The sequence below is a fragment of the Protopterus annectens genome, chromosome 11.part0 (genome assembly GCF_019279795.1).
Source record: "Protopterus annectens isolate FY-2018-M chromosome 11.part0, PAN1.0, whole genome shotgun sequence".
Taxonomy (NCBI): domain Eukaryota; kingdom Metazoa; phylum Chordata; order Ceratodontiformes; family Protopteridae; genus Protopterus; species Protopterus annectens.
Window position 1 is genome coordinate 525,229,376 of NC_056745.1, and position 17,203 is coordinate 525,246,578.

At 38.8% G+C, this 17,203-nt stretch overlaps 2 protein-coding genes across 7 annotated transcripts in view; one reads left to right on the forward strand and one right to left on the reverse strand.

The window, feature by feature from the left end:
- Positions 1-17,203, forward strand: part of OTUD6B (OTU deubiquitinase 6B) — a 1,944,790-nt gene that overhangs the window by 106,394 nt on the left and 1,821,193 nt on the right. The window lies entirely within an intron of this gene.
- CCHR11.PART0H11orf97 (chromosome chr11.part0 C11orf97 homolog) overlaps positions 1-17,203 on the reverse strand; it is a 348,538-nt gene that overhangs the window by 87,297 nt on the left and 244,038 nt on the right. For all 5 annotated transcript variants that reach the window (XM_044088037.1, XM_044088038.1, XM_044088039.1 and 2 more), the window contains one exon: positions 16,765-16,812. In XM_044088037.1, coding sequence (XP_043943972.1) covers position 16,812 — 1 coding nt within the window. In that variant the 3' untranslated portion in view covers positions 16,765-16,811. The remainder of the gene's footprint in view (positions 1-16,764; positions 16,813-17,203) is intronic.

Consider the following 17,203-nt stretch of genomic DNA (forward strand, 5'->3'; position numbering starts at 1 on the left):
AGAAACAGATGCCACACACACTTTTAATTTTATGGTAATTCAAGTAAATACCCCTACATTTAGAGGAGGGAATATTATAAATTATACAGAGAGAAATGAGATTAATTGGATTATTCGTTTACAAGCACACATTTCTCCAGGGCTTAACGATAAGGTCCCTTTAAAACCTGTACTTAGAAATAGAAGACTGCATTTTAAATGACCCTGAGTATCAATTAATTTGTTATATATTTTTATGTTTAAAAAAATATATATATATATATATATATATATATATATATATATATATATATATATATATATAAGTATTTACTATATATTTTTTAAATGCAATTATTTGGTCCTGTTATTGTGTTTATTTAACTGTCCAAGACTTTTAATGTTTTTGTTTTAAGTGTACACACATATATATTATTGGAATTAAATGGTACAATGTGATTTGTTAATTGATTATGAGGTCATTTTTAATGCAGCTGTTACTTTAATATATAATGAATTCTTTTTCTTATTTTTTAATGGTTTGACAAAGCTATTTTTAGCGAATGCGCTCACCTGTTTTATCTGTTTTATTCATTAAAAGAACTTTAATTGAAGGAATCTTGTGAATATTGCTTCATTGCCTGTTGGAGAATTGTTCGGTCTGAAGAGACACCTAAGTTTAATTTCTTATGGTCTGAAGAAACATTAAGTATTCTATTTTTGTGACTATGTCCAGTGTTAATTCGTTGGACTTGAACTTTTGGGCTATTTCCATCATTGACTATTTCAGCCTTACGCCCGTTCTGAGCATTGGTTATATGTTATATGACTTTGCTATTTATTCTTTATTTGTTCAGAATCGAGTTTTTTATGTGGTAGTATTGACTATTTATTTTATATTATTACTTCAGTCATATAACTAGTTTAGGTTTGACTGACTGCTCTATCTAGCCATGAAACTATTTTGATTGCTGTCCTCTAGAAATACCACCAGCCTTCTTCTCAGATTTCTCTACAAGACTTTATCTGCCATTATCATTAAACTAATGTAAAGTTCCCCAGATTTTTCAGCCCTCCTCCTTTTAAACAAAGGCACCATAACTACTGTTTTCCAGTCCTTTGACACTTCTGTACTAGCCAGTTATTTGTTGTGGATCATCTCTTTCAGGGGGTTTGCCAACACATTGACCAAATTTCTGAGGCTTTTCAGATGCAGTCATTCTGATCATTATGCTTTATCCTCCTTAAAGTCAACTAATTCCCTCTCACCAACTTCCTGTCTATCCTGGTGTCTGGCCACTGTTTTTCTCATTCTGTCTTGCCTCATTGCCAGCATGGCACTGAACCTTTAATTTGTGAAGAGTGAAGCCAAGTATTCATTCATTATTACTATCTTTTCTCAGTTCTGTTTCATCTTCTTTCCATCTTTGTTCAGCTTGGCTAGTACTGTCCCTCCTTTCTTTCAGCTATGTACCCAGACAGCCTTTTCCACCTTTCTTGATCTCTTCTGTTAACTTCTTTTATCTTTATAGTCTTTGCTGCTCTTGCCATCTCTGTTGCCCTTCTGCTAGCCTCATTCTGCTAGGCCACTTCCACTTCTCAACCCCCTTATTTCTAACTCCAGTAGTCCCTATCTTCTGTCCTCATTGTTAACATCACATTCCTGTATAGCCAAATTTGATTTTTTTTTCTGTTTTAGAATTGCTGCCTGTTCCTTATACCCTAGACCATAGTCCTAAGTACTCCATCTGTGACCACAACCAAAGTGTTTACTCCCTCAAATTCCTGACAGTCCCCTCATTCATCTCTGACCATGTTCACCAGCAAAGCATAATCTACTCTTCTAAAATTCCTCATCCATCATATTAGTACTTATATTCCTATCCTCTCCCCTTTCTCTAAATCACAAAATGGCATGACTAGTGTGTGTGTGTGTGTGTGTGTGTGTGTGTGTGTGTGTGTGTGTGTGTGTGTATAAATATATGGATCCCTAACAGATTATTAAAGTTTCAAAACTTTGAAAGTCATACGGTTGGCATTGTATGCTCGAAGTTTTGAAACCTTAAGCATTCTGAATGGAGATCGAGGTATGGAATGGGAAATTTACCCTTTTCCCAAATGTAGTGCAGTCTCTGAGTTGGTATATTTAATTAGCAGGGGGTGGTGGGGTGCAGCCACTCATGTGGGGCAAAAACATTAAATAAACAATTTTTTCTTTTTAATGTTCAAAATTCCGAAACTTCAATCATATGGTCTCGGACATATGAATTTCAAAGTTTCAGAACTTTGATAATCTGACATAGATCCAAATATATATACATATTTTGATTCTACTAACACTGATACTCATACCTTTCTGGCTAAGTGTGCCATTTATTCCCCATCTCCAGGGAGAGAGTCAACTCAAAGAGCCATCATTTAGGCAACCATCAGGTGTGGTTTGATGGTTTTTATCTTGAGCCCTCCAATCCACATGCATTAGTGATATTTTTCTCAATCTTATCAGGAGAAGTCACATCACCTTCTAGGCTCAAAGAGTGCTTGTAACTCCTCCTTCTGCACTGGAGAGGCAAGTTTGCCATGTCCATTCACTCTTCTCCTTCACTGCCTGGCTCCTCCACTGCTGGGGCCATTAAGTAGGGTTCCATCCCTCTGCACCATGGAACTAGGCAAATAACATGATAATTGGTGTATAACGGTGTCTTAACCTGGACATCCATGACACTGTCTGCATTGGGTAGGACTAAGTCCACAAGTCTAACCTATCTGGGTAAGTCCTTTACCAAATGGATGGACCCCTCATGGTGCAAGACAACAGCTATCACATATTCTCTGTCTGCTCTGGAACCTGGATCTCCCTGTCTGCTCCTATCAGATTAAGACCCCAATGAATATTTCCCTTTTCCTTCTATCCCATTCCTTTATTCTCTCCTCCAGCCTCTAATCCTCTCTTGCTGTATCTAGTGGATGATTCACTACATCAATCCACTATCTCCTCCCCCATTTTTATTACTATAGGACTTAACTTAGTTTCTAAACCTGGCTGTACCTTTGTCACACTTCTGGACTGGTGTTCTATCCCTCTTCTGACCACACATTTCATGCTCTCCTGTATGTAGACTGTTACACCATCCCCATAATCTCCCTTCTCTGTCATTCCTAAAAAATATACAACTAGGCACCTTCAGTCCATTTCCTCTTTTTTAGCCCTCAATTCTCTTCACCCCCTGCATCACTGCTTGCAACTGTGTGTATTCTTACCTAGTCTCCTTGCACTGCAGGTTAGATAAATCCAGCTATAGTCTGTGTTACCCTTGTTTGCTTCTGTGCTTTACTCTTCACCTCTGTTCACCTTAAGTCTAATGCTTAAAAACCTTCTCATCTGTTCTGCTTCTTTCATTTTCCCTCCCACCCTCCATCTGTAAGACCATGATCACTAGGTTGTACACTTTAACCCCCCGCCCCCAAAAATAAATAAACTACTACTTTTCCCCAAAATCCTTCTATCATGAAAAAACTAAATTTAAAGTTCTCTGTCTTCATAATACCACCACTGATTTCACTTCTTATACCAAATTATTAGGGATGATAGTGGACAATAATCTTAAATTTGACATGCATATACAAAATTGAATAAGAAAAAATCAAAAACTAGGGATGCTTACTAGAGCCAAAAACTTTCTCACCGACACAACTAAAGGTATACTTGCCATTACTTATCTCCTCCCCACACTTCTTTATGGGGCTTCCATCCTTACTAACCTTCAGGCATCACACAAATCAAAACTTGGACAATGCTATAACAAATGTGCCAAATTTGAAACACATTCCCCTTTCAGAACCTAATATTGTTTTGTACTTTTTCTTTCGGCTTTTCCCAGTTAGGCGTCACCACAGTGGATCACCTGTCCACTCATGATTGGCAGTGGAGTTTTACAGTGTCCAATATTGTGTTGTACTAAAAAGCCTAAGTTGGTTAGAACTACCCCTTCAACTAACATACACACTATCACTTATAAAATTATCAGGCATCCATCTGCTTGTCTGGCTCTAAATAACATTCTACATAACTATGTTCCCAGTAGTCAGTCATTACAATTCAGTGACCAAAAACTCCTGTCTGTCCACAAACCTATCAAAACTGTTGGGCATCATCTGTACTCTGTCCATGTTGCTAAGGCCTGGAACTCTTTACCTGTATCCAACAGGTCAATATGCTCCCTTCCATCCTTCAAAACCATTCTGAAAGACTTCCTAGACAAAAGCTGACTCTATTCTTGCTCAACACCAGGGTAAATTATATCCCTAAATATGAATTAATACTTATTCATACCTTACAAATCTTTGCTCTCCCTTCTTTACTCACTTCCTTGCTTCTATTAATTTCTATCCCCTGGCTTTCTCTCCAAATATATCATAAGCCTGTTTTCTCTCACTTCATATTACAATTGTATTATACAACCTTACATTTAATTGTTCAATAAACTGGCTAAAATTTCTATAAATAGTAAATTATTGTCATACAAGTTGTATCTATTCTTAACAAATGTTTTCATTTTGCGTGTAATTTGGCATAATTATTTAAACTGTAGTCATTTTTATATTATTTTCACCACGAACAAAGGCCAAGTGAATAAAACAGATCACATTTATTCGAAAAAAGAACATCAAATTCTCTAGCGCTTCAGCTATACTAGCCTTTACAGAGTATACCTTTTTCTGCAATTCTCCCACTTTTATACATATCAACTTTTCCCCCAATGAATCAATAAAACAATTATACAATTATCTAAATGCAAGTAATAAAAATGTCATTATGACAAACACTTCCAATTACATTCCTGATTCAATCCTCTTGGAAAGAGATTGTCCAACTTTATAATCAGCATTGTTTCTTTTTTTTCTTAATATATTCTTAACATTTGATGTTGGCACAAAGGTTTTTTTCATAAACCTTGTCCAACACAGTTTCTTGTAATCCCTCTGGATTTCCCTCTTGGCATTCATTAAAATGTATTGCCATCAGAATTATTTTTAAAGACTAAAATTATTGTTCTTAAAATGTTTTGTAATACTTTGGAGCTTTTCTCCCCAGGCCTCTGCAGAAAATGGACTCCTATCCAGTCAAACATTCCTGGCAATGAAGTGTCAATAAAATAAAATAAATAAAAATTAAGCAATAAGCAATGCTTTCCCTTCTCAGCAAAGATATACACTCTATTTTGCACAGACTTCGTTTCTCTACCAAGTGATTCCCCATCTTACAACCAGTCCAAACTATTTCTCCGTTGTTCAGTACCTCAGCCAATGACTAACCTCCTCTGTTTTTGTGTGCTGGCTACTAGTACAGATAACACATCTGAGAATGCTACCTTCAACCCCCTATTCTGGTACTTCTCTGCTATCTCCCTGGCCCTGTTTGCTACCATGTCAACTGCCTCCCCCTGACAAACTACTGGTGTTTACATACACCACCTCATACATCCCCTCTCTTCCTTGATGATTGCTTCTATATCTCCTTACCATACTTTACTTAGTCTAAGCCTCAAGACCAGTTTTACTGCCATTTGGTCTTTCCTTTCTCACTTGCAGAGACCCCTATTCCCCTTTGTGGGTTTTCTTTCATCACTGCCCCTCTTCTCCTTTGATGCTTGCCACATACCACTATTCCTCATTTCTGCAGCATTGCACTTTCACTTCCACCATTTATCTGTCTTCATCTCTATCTGTACCAGTTGCCTCCCATCTCTCCTGAGCTCTTCCTACAATACTTATCTTCTGCTCTGCATTTGTCATGCCCTGCCACTCCTATTTATGCCCTTTCACCTGCTCACCTTGTAGTGCTGATTTCTGCCACGCCTCTTCTGGCTTTACATTCCCCTTATGACTTGCCACCACTTGTTGCATCTTTCTTCTCCCTTGTCTTCTTACTCTTTCCCCTCTCTTTCATGGTTACATCTACTGTTTCCCTTCACCTACCTTTATACCATACCATTTGTCTGTATTCCTCTAAGAACCTCTGCATAAGTTCTTTTGTATTCTGCCTTTCTCCTCACCCCAAGATTTTCCCAGCCCATTGCCTCCTCCTCTCCAAGGTAGAACACTAACATATCTAACTCCCATATTCCAGTACAAAACTCCCATATTATTCTGCAGGCACCGTATTATCTGCTGTCCCAAACTGTCAGAACCCTACTCCACATTCTGAACCCCTCAGAAATATTTCCCTCTTATTAACCAGCACATGCTACTCATAAAATGTCCTATTCTTCAATCTCTAACTTTTTTCTTATTTCAATTTTCTTGTTTTTCTGTAGAAATCTCTTTTGTGCCTAGTGAGGCCTTTTCTGCTCATTCTTTTAGGGCATTACCAGGAACTCAGATAGAGATTTTAAAAGTAAGATTGAAAGGGCCATAAAAGTTGAAGGGTATTGCTGTGTACAATTAGTCGGGGGAGGGGGGCATTTAAGTCTTACAATTTGCAACAGCCTGTAAGTTTGAAACTCCTCTAAGGTAATTTCTAAAAGAACATTGTTCTGGCAACGAATTGTTAAGGAAGCAGAATATGTAAGTTTAAACAGAGGCTTCATCATTCTATCTAAATCCATGTTCATTTCCTAAGAAATAGGAAACTGGCTTCTTTGGATGCCTGATGTGAAACACATTATTAAAAACATCTCAAATGAAAGCTAAGCTGCCTTTGCCACAGTAGACAAGTTAATAAGACAGAACAATGGACTATCTAGGCTAAGTGATAGAATCAGTAAGAAAATTAAAGATATCTACTTGCAGAAATGACAATTTAATTTCCTAAACCAGTATGAAAAAGAATTTATGTACTCACTATAATGTTCCATCTGTGCTGTTGATTTTCATTCTTCCTCAACAAATGGGTTCGGATCCAATCCATGCGATCCGACTCGGCCGATGCTAAAGTTCGCAGCCACCAGATCTCTCAAGCTTCCCCCTTACCCACAATGGACCCTGCCAATTATCTCAGATCTTGTTTGTTGCTATATTAGTGTAGAATGATGAAGAGAATTATGGGAAGCCATATCCAGAGTCATATATACATATAAACATACCTATTCAGAGATCATGTAAATGCTCATTCCTCCAGAAGTCATTGACAGGAGTAGGTTGGAGGGAAGTTGAGGAAGAATGAAGATCTACAACAGAGATGGAACGTTATGGTGAGTACATAACTTCTTAATATGATGTTGTCAATCTTCATTCTGTCCTCTACGAATGGGACAGTATCCCTAGCTACTTGTATCTAGGACGGACTCAAGGAAGGATATTCCTGGGCACCATAGAACCAAATGATGCCCTACCTCTGAGGGCCAGATCCAATTTATAATGAGTGATAAATGTGTGAGGAATAGCCCAAGCTGCTGCTGCACAAATGTCACCCATAGACACCCTAGATTGAAAAAATATAGAAGTAGCCACAGATCTTGTGGACTGTGCTTTCAATGGGTGTGTAAGAAAAATGCTTAATTTATTATAGACAAAGGAGATGCAATTTGTCAAACACTTTGACAAAGTAACTTTAGAAATCAATTTTTCCCAATTTTGGTCCAAAGAAGGAAACAAATAGTTGGTCTGATTTCATGACTTTTCTGTTCTATGCAGAAAGAATTGTAATTGTCTATGAACATCCAGTAAATGTAATACATATTTTTCTTTGTTGGTAAATTTAAGAAAAAACATTGGCAAATTGATAGTACTATTTATGTTGGATTCTGACACAACCTTTGGAAGAAAGGACAAATTTGTATCTAAGGCCATGCGATTTTTGTGAAAAATGAAGTAAGGAGGTTTAGAAGATAGTGCTTGGATCTCAGAAATTCTTCTTGCGGTAGTGTTGGCAACCAAGAAAATAGTTCTCCATTAGCAATATTCAAGGTCACATGTAGCTAATGGTTCAAAGGGAGGTTGTGTGAGAGACTGCAGCATCAAATATAGGTCAGATGGAGGTGTAGGGTCTTTAAAAGGAGGCTTTAGAAGGAATGACTCTTTTAAGAAGGCCTTGGTCAATTTGTGAGAAGCTATGGGTATGCCATTCAATCCTGTATGGATGGTAACTTGAAATTGCTACTAGCTGTACCCTAATGGCTGAGGTACTAGCACCGTTTTGAAAAAGTTGAGCAAGGAAATCTAAGATGTGATTAAATAGAGACTGAAAAGGGGTCAAGTTTATGCTGCTGAGCCCAAAGGGAAAACCTTTTCCATTTACTTGAATATGTTTTCCTTGTTTAGGGTTTATGGGAAGACAGAATTATATGCGGGACAGGTGATGAGAGCATATACTGACTGGCTACTAAGGGAACTGGAGAAGCCAAGCAATCAGCTTCAGGTTTAGTATATCCGGGTGTGATATGCCCGTCTGGTGAGACAGGAGGTCCGGAATGTGACCTACGTTCCAAGGTGGTTGAACCAGGTGAGGTCATAGGAAGGAAAACCAAATATGTCGAGGTTGATAGGGGGCAATGAGGATCACTATGCTCTTCGACCTGGCAGCTTTCTGCAGAAGTATTGGAATGAATGGGGTTGGAGGAAACGCATAAAGGAGACCAGTTAGCCAGCCATGAATACAGCATCCCTCGGTGACTGCTCCCATGGGGGAATCAGGGCAAAGTAGTTGCTGCACTTGTTTTTTAGGGGAGAGGTAAAATGACTGCAGCATGGCTGGCCCCATTGATGGAAAATCTCTTCCACCACTTTCTTGTTGAGGGACCACTCATGTGGAAGAAGTATGCAACTGCTCAGTTTGTCCACAATCAAAATGGATCTCTCCAGAATGTGCACTGCTAAAAGAAATTGGTAGGAAAAGATTCCCCATTACCAGACCATGAGTACTTCTCGACACAATGGGTAAGATTTATTCCCTCCTGTTTGTTGATGTACCAGATGACTGACATGTTGTCCATTTGAATCGCAGTTATCCCAGAGGGAATAACATCTTGAAATGCTCACAACACCAAGAGCACTGCTCTTATCTCTAAGGCATTTATATGTAAATTGGCCTCTTTGGGGGACCAAGTACCCTGGATTGTCTTCCCCAGATAATGCCCCCGCACCCTGTCTGGGAAGCATTTGCGGTCACTATGGCCTTGGGCTGCTGGGGAATGAATGGATGGTTATGGAGCAGTTGATGAGACTGGATCCACCAATAGAGATCTCTTCTGCAAATGTTGGCAAATTTTATCTGACAATGACTGATGGAAGTTTGACCACTGAGTAGCCAACATCCAATGTAGGATCCACATGCAAAACCTGGCCAGCGGATATAAGGTTATCACTGCTGCCATGAGACCCAGGGTTCGAAGAATTGTGCAGGCTGAGATCGATGTGTTGTGTACAGCCATCTTCACCTGTGACCTTACAGTTAGAACTCAGTCTGGTGGAAGGGAAGAAATGGCAGTCTTTTTGCTGAGCAGTGCTCCAATAAATTCCAGTGTCTGAGTTGGTTGAAGTTGTGATTTGTTGTAGTTTATGGTTATTCCTAGGACAGAACAGGTGTGGAGAAAATGATCTCTTGTATGAGTTGATACCTGGTTGGAGCGGTAATGAGACAGTCATTCAGGTAGGGAAATACACAGAATCCCTGCAGTCTGATGTATGCTGCTACTACCACCATGCATTTAGTAAAAACCCTGGGGGCTGTAGTGAGTCCAAAAGGCAGTGACTGGATCCCAACTGGAAACGTAGGGACTTTCTGGATTACCTGTTCATCTTTATTAATAGTAGGCATCTTGAAGATCTAGCGAGCACATCCAATCGTCCTTATCAGAAAGGGGAGAATGGACTGAATTGTGACCATTCAGAACTTGATTGATTGAACAGATTTGTTTAGCTTTATGAGATACAAAATCAGTCTCCAGTCCCCTGTCTTTTTTGGCATTAAAAAGAACCTTGAGTAAATTCTGAATCCTATCTGGTCTGGTAGGACCTCTTGGATAACTCTTTTTTTCTAGAAGCTTTCGAATCTAAACTGCTGCTTGATCCTCTGACAGGGTGGAACATCGGGGATTTTTCTGGGAATTGGAAGGGGAAGGGAAAATGGTATTATATAACCTCTAGATATAAACCTCTGCATCCAAGTTTCTTTTGTTAATTCTAGCCAGGCTCTCTGGTGCAGAGACAATTTTTTCCTGATTGTCTTCAGAGGTGGACAGTCTGGCCTCCATTCAGGAGCAGTGGTAGGGTTTATCAAAGAAAGATTCTTGTGAACCCTGGTTTTGTGGGCCACCTCTACCACAAGGGCAATAACATCCATTGGAGTTCCCCTCTCTGCCTCTGGGGGTACTTCCTCCATATGTGTCATGGAATAGACCTTGGGATTTTTTGAACTACATTTTCTGGCCATTCTGTTCATTCTTGGAGAAGGATCTTTGGGGGGCTGAAAAACAAATGCCCACAGCAGACAAGGTCTTTCCATATTTCTCACATCTGGATGGTGTTTCTTTCAATTTAGGACCAAAAAGGGTAGTACAGTCAAAGGAAGCACTGACAAAATTGGACATAAATAGCTCTGCAAAAACTGCACAAGTGCATCCAAGCATGCCTCCTCATGGAAGTGCCTGAACCCACAGCTCTTGAGGTTTCTTCTGCTATGTTGAAAATTAACTGCATGGAACTACTGGATACAGCCTGTAGGGTTGCCAACTGAGAAGTTAATGAATCCTTAACCTCAGCAGAGATGCTTCCTGAGAGAGTATTTGATAATTCCTTGGTGAAATCTCTTTGAAGTATAACAAAATGTACCAGATAGTTCAGCAACCACAAGGCAAAGTCACTGAAGCAAAGACACCCTTCCCTATTCTGTCCATTGCCCCTGACTCCCTGTTGGGTGACAGACAGTAGAATTCTCATTGGTTAGTTCCTTCTTTGTGGTTGCCACAATGACCATGGCATCAACTGGAACTCCTTTCCCCCAAAACTGTCGTCTGTGATGGACTCCTGTGAGTAGTTTAGGTGCTCCCTCTTGCACATCCTTTTCCTGGGCACTTCCTTAGTGGGATGTTCTGAGGAAGTCTTGAAAGAGGAAATCAAAATTCCCTGAGAGGGAACCTGAGGTTTCAGTACAGAATGTCCCCATGGTGAGAGCTGATGAGGCTCAATGTGCTGAGGCATCATGGTGGAATAGGTAGGATCCAAGGGGGAAAGGTTCTATCAGGTCTACCGAGACAGCAAACACTCTCTTTGAGAGCTCAAAGGTGCCAGAGAGAGGCTCTGATCCAAGAAACCAGGTTTCTGAATCATCCCCTCTCTCTGATCCATCATCACACCCAAGGAGGACACCGGAGTCAAACTGTCCAGTGCCGAGGTGCTGAGGAGGAGAGACAGTTCCAAAAACTTCGGAGTTGAATGCTGCACCCCGGACCTGGCAGGCAGGCTACGGCTCTGAGAGCTCTCAGGATCCGAAAGGATCAGAGGTCTTAGAGAGGATATTGAATCTGAAGATATGGAGATTCTCTGATCTGAGACTTACAGATTTGGACAACTGGGATCCTGATGCTCTAAGACAACAGATAGTGTCACAGGAGGAACTTGAAGGTTTGGTGTGTGGAAGGTTAGTCAACCTGACCCAGATGGGTAGACTCTGAGGGATACCAATACGCCCATGTGCTGAGAGGATCTTCCTCACCTCTCTCTCCACAACTTCTTCTGTGAGACTTCTGGAAGAAAGAGTTGAGTTAATGGAGGGGAATGCTGGTCTCTGCAAAACACGTGATAGAAGCTTGTTCAGTAATGTGTCAGTCGATGGAGAATATCAGTTATGAGGACAATACAGAGACTCTGAAGGCTGTGTCTGATCTGACTTGGATTGCTCCAGAACCATAATAGTCACTTTAGAAGTCATAGGATCTGAAGGAGCAGTCAGATACTGATTTTTCATCTTTTTCTGATCTGGGGTTGAGATGTTTAGCGCTCCTTTTCCAGGATGTGTCCGAGGAAGATTTAGATGAGGTGGAAGGTTTCGACTTTGGAGACTGGGATATGGCTTTTCCAAAAGAGGAAGGAGGACACCTTTTAATATCAACTTAGTTTTACATTCAGTTAAGGCTTATGGATTAAATCTGTGGCAAATTGAGCAATCTTCCTGAAAGTGTAATGGACTCAAGCAGTACACACAAAGTGAGTGTGCATCCGAAATAGGCAACTTATGTCCACATTTGGAACATTTCGTGAAACCTGCAGGTTTCTCACTCATCATGCAATATATATATATATATATATATATATATATATATATATGTGTGTGTGTGTGTGTGTGTGTGTGTATATATATATATATATATATATCTACATGGGTCTACTTTATATGACCTAAATTTAATTTGACTGAAATTCATTTGAATGAGACCAAAACACTGAAAGTTCAAAAGACTGAAAACTCATTTGACTGAAACTCATAACACTGACACATTAAAGTAAAAGGTATATGCCCTTTTCTCCACTGTAGTGCAATCCTGGAGTTAGTATATATAGTTAGGGGGTGTGGGGGGCAAAACCCCCCACATAGTTTAGGTAAATATTGTTTTCTGCAAAGAGTTATTCATTGCAGTTATAAATATCCATGTGTATGGTTTAAAATGTATAAAGTATGTGGGGGGGCTTCACCAGCTCGAGACAAACTGATAGACCACATCCATTAGCTAAAAAAAGCAAACGAGATCTGAGGTAATTGGCAGGGTGCACTGTGGGTAAGGGAGAAGCTCAAGAAATCTGGTGGCTGCAAGCTTCAGCATTGGGCTAGTCAGATCGATCCAACCATATCTGAACCATTTGTTGAGGATAGAATGAAGCTTGACAACATCAGATGATCTCTTATACTCTGACATGAAATATTTTCTCATTTTAGATCTCTTGACTTCTTGTAAACCTTTAACTATGTTGAAAGTTGGCCACAGGATAAATACCTTTTGCTAAACCACCAAAAAATAAATTACATCTCTTTTTTTCCAAAATCGCATTTCTATGAAAAATTTCTTTCTTAAATAATACCATGGTTGAAGTTATTACCTCACTTACAAAACTACCTAGCATAATGATTGATGACAATCTTAAATTTGATTTACTTATCTAGAACAGCATGAAGAAAACCTAGCAAAAACTAGAAACCCTTCATACAATAAAGAAATTCCTTACAAACTCTGCCAAGATAACTCTAGCTGCCACTTTTACCCTTTCTCCTATATGGAGTCCCTATATTGACCAACTTACAAGCCTCATACAATGCTACAACAAAGTTGCCAGATTTGCTTGCAAAACACATTACCAGAACCATCATTGTTTAGCACTAAAGACACTTAACTGGCTCAAGCTTCCACATATCCTATGTTATACCCAACTCATCTTAACCTACAAAATCACCTATACCCAATTTGCCTGCCCAGCAATTAGCCCCATACTCAAATTCTGTCTACCAAACTGCCCTCTCTGGCCAAATGATAAACTGCTAATTAGCACAATCAAATTACCAATGCCATTACTACTTCTCTATCAACACTTAAATTTGCTTATCCCCTGTAATACCTCACTCTAATGTGTTTCTTAAATTACTCCTACCTACATTATAACTTGAATTCTCAATACAGTATTTGCATGTTAATGTTCGTGAATATCAATACAATTTTTACTATATTGATTACTATGCCCATGTATTCACTGAAACTATATTATAAAATGTGCCATTGTAAATACTAATATAATTAAATGTGTTACCTTGGAGCTTTTCTTCCAAGGCCTCTGCTGAAAAAAGGCACCTGTGCCCAGTCAAGCTTTCCCATTAAACAAACATCAATAAATAAAATAAATAAATAACTGTAGAACTACAATCACTTCAGAAAAAAAATAAATCCTTGTCAGGAATTGGAATCCTTATGCAATAAGCACAATATAGAATTTAAGTCAGATTTAAAGACTTGTTATGAGACATGGAAATAGTTTGCACAGAGGCTGGAAAAATAAATCAATATTTATGTAAGAAGGCTTTACAGGGCAGCCACGGTGGTGCAGTGGTTAGCATTGCCGCCTCACAGCAAGAGGTCCTCTGGTTTGATTCTCAGCTGGGGTGCCTTCTGTGCGGAGTCTGCATGTCCTCCCTCTGGTCACGTGGGTTTCCTCTGGGTGCTCCGGTTTCCTCCCACATCCCAAAGACATGCTGTAGGTGGATTGGACACTCTAAATTGGCCCTAGGTGTGAGTGTGCCTTCTGTGGAAGGTTGGGCACCGGGCTGGCAACTCGACACCGTAAAACTCTACTGCTAATCATGAGCGGACAGAAGAAGAAGAAGAATGTAAGAAGGCTTTAATGCTAAGAATGGGCTAACATTTCAAACAGAATGTAAAGATATTGTGGCATCAATAGAATGTTCTCAAAGCAATCAATAACATGAGAAAAGATGAACCGGCCTTCAAAAGATACCTAGGTACAAAAACAAATAATATTCCATAAAGGTTCTGGAATTAAATCCTCACAAAGGTGATCTGCTTCTCAGAGGACAACAGTCTCAGTGCCACTCAGAATGTTAGGAAACTGTAATCTAAGGAAAAGGGACATGTAAAGACTATAATTCCTGAATTATTTTAAGTAGAAGAACAGTATGCTGTTTAAAATCTTATTGATATCATTTTATATTATCTTAAGCAGAAGCCAATCACCACCTAGTTCAGATTAGTGGCAAAGGAAAATGAACCACAATCCAAAGACTTGTGATGCATCCAGGGTTGCCAGATTTCCGACTGGCCAGGTAGGGAACAAAAAAAGTCTTTCATGCCAAGTAAAAACCAAAAAAGAAAAAAAAAAAAAAAAAAAAAAGTCTTTAAACCAGGAGCTTACTTGGGTTTAATGCGGAACATCAGGCAGTTCCACATTAAACACAAACTCAGTGTTTACCGATTTTTGATTGGCCCGTATGCTTGTATATGAGCCAGTCAAAAAATTGCAAAATGGAGTTTACTTGTGTTTAATGTGGAACATCAGGCAGTTCCGCATTAAACACAAGCTCCGTGTTTAGCGATTTTTGATTGGCCCGTATGCTTGTATACGAGCCAATCAAAAATCACAAAACGGAGCTACTTGTGTTTAATGCAGAAGTACCTGATGTTCCGTATTAAACACAAGTAGCGCCATGTTTGCAGATTTTTGATTGGCCCGTATGCCGGTATATGGGCCAATCAAAAAAAAAAAAATGGAGGCTGTTTCACCGGGATTTAAACTGGCAGTGCAGGACTTGGGATCGGGCTGCTGATCCCAGGACAATCCTGCCCAAATAGGGACGTCTGGCAACCCTGGCAAAATTATCACAGAATTATCTTCCCAAGTACTTAAAACTTTTTAAACATCTTCTTTGAATAACTATTCTTTGTATAAAGAAAAAGGGATGTTGTGTAAGATAATAAAAAGAACACATCACCAATTAGCTTATATAAGATTTATCTCTTCTTCAAAATAATGACACAATTTTATGCAATTAGCTGCAAATAAGTGCCAAGGATTAAATAATCAAAACCTTTATTTTTTCACTTTTACTATCCCTCAGCAGAGAGCTACTGCTATGCGAAAACATGTGCTAAAAGGCCACTCTTTGTATAATGTTACAGCTATATTTATAGATGAACTATGGAGGCATAAATAAAGGGGGCATTATCTGCCTAAGTGCTTTAAACGTCATTGCTTGGTCCTATCTTTTTTATTTGTGCCACACATATGCTCACAAAATTAGAATACCATTGATTTTGTTGTAGGAATAACACATACAGCTTATGTAGGCAACAATAAAATAAATTGCTCACTTATGACCAGTACAGAACAGCTAAGTGCTAGAGCTGCATCAACAATATATATCCATATAAATGGTCACAAAGCAGCAACCTGATCCTGTGGAATCTTGGCACTGAACAGCTTAAAATACTAAGGATATAAACAAATGAAAAAAGTCACCACTCAGAATCAAGTCATCATAGAGTATTCATTTATTCAAATCTCTAACCTTCCTCAAAAGGCTAAAGCTGTTATATGTATTGTTGCAAATTAAAAAGACTGATCACAAAGACCGACTTCAGCCAAGACTGAAGACAGGATGTAAAATATAGAAAATAAGCAAGCTCAGAATATGATTGAGCAACAAATAAATCAAAGCTAAAAGTTACTGCACTAAATATAAAGAGCAAATGTTAATGCAAAGAAAATTTCATGCATGAGGTTTCAAGGAGCAGGCAAAACTCAGGCATACCAGGTTGCTGGAATGCTTGTTCTGTGTGTATAATAATCGCCAAATGACAACACTGAACGATAAAGAAAATACAAATCTATTTTTTATTTGTTATACTGCTTTTATCATGTTTTCAGTTGTGGTGGGCAGAATCCATACTATTAAGCAAGGGAAGCAAGGCAAGAACAAGCCATGTATTGGATGCCAGAACATCACAGGGCACAAATGCACCCACACTCATTCAAACACATAAGATGACTATCACTACCAATCGAAATATCACCACATTGTTAAGAGTATGGGAAGAAATGGGAGATCACAGCAAAGCCCACATTAACACAGAAATGCAAACTGAAAGTATCACAGCCAATAATCGATTTGGAGATGAAAGCAGGGAACCAACCTCAATGAGATAGCAGCTGTTAAATTGTTATAGTACCATGCCACACAGTTCAAATACATTCAGCATTTATGTTTTTTTTTTCATCAAGAATTTAGTAAGCTCATTACTTAGACTCAGCATCTATGAATCATTACCAATAGTGAAATAGAAACCATACCTGAAATCTTGGGCAGAAAGCAAAATTCTTTCTGAATGCCATCTTTATCTGTTGGTTAAACATGCATATGTATTAGATTTGTGAAAGGGTTAGATCAGTGCACAGTAACATCCTGAGAGAAAAAAGTTATTTTGAAACCCAATATCAGATATGCTCAGAGACAGTTTTATTCCAGTCAGCACTATATTTAATTAAAATTATGTACTTATTCATTTATGTATTATACCAGAAAAACAGACAAACATTTTAAAACTAAAAAAGGCCAGTAATTTTGTGTGTAGAATTGACAAAATCAAAATGTGGTCAAGTTTTACAAACATACATTTGCAATAGCAAAACTGCAGTCTGCCTGCCATAAATGCAGGAAAAAGTCTCATCTTGCTAAAATGCAGGTCAGCCCAAAGTTTCTTCATGATTTCATATTTATATTCTAGTAACA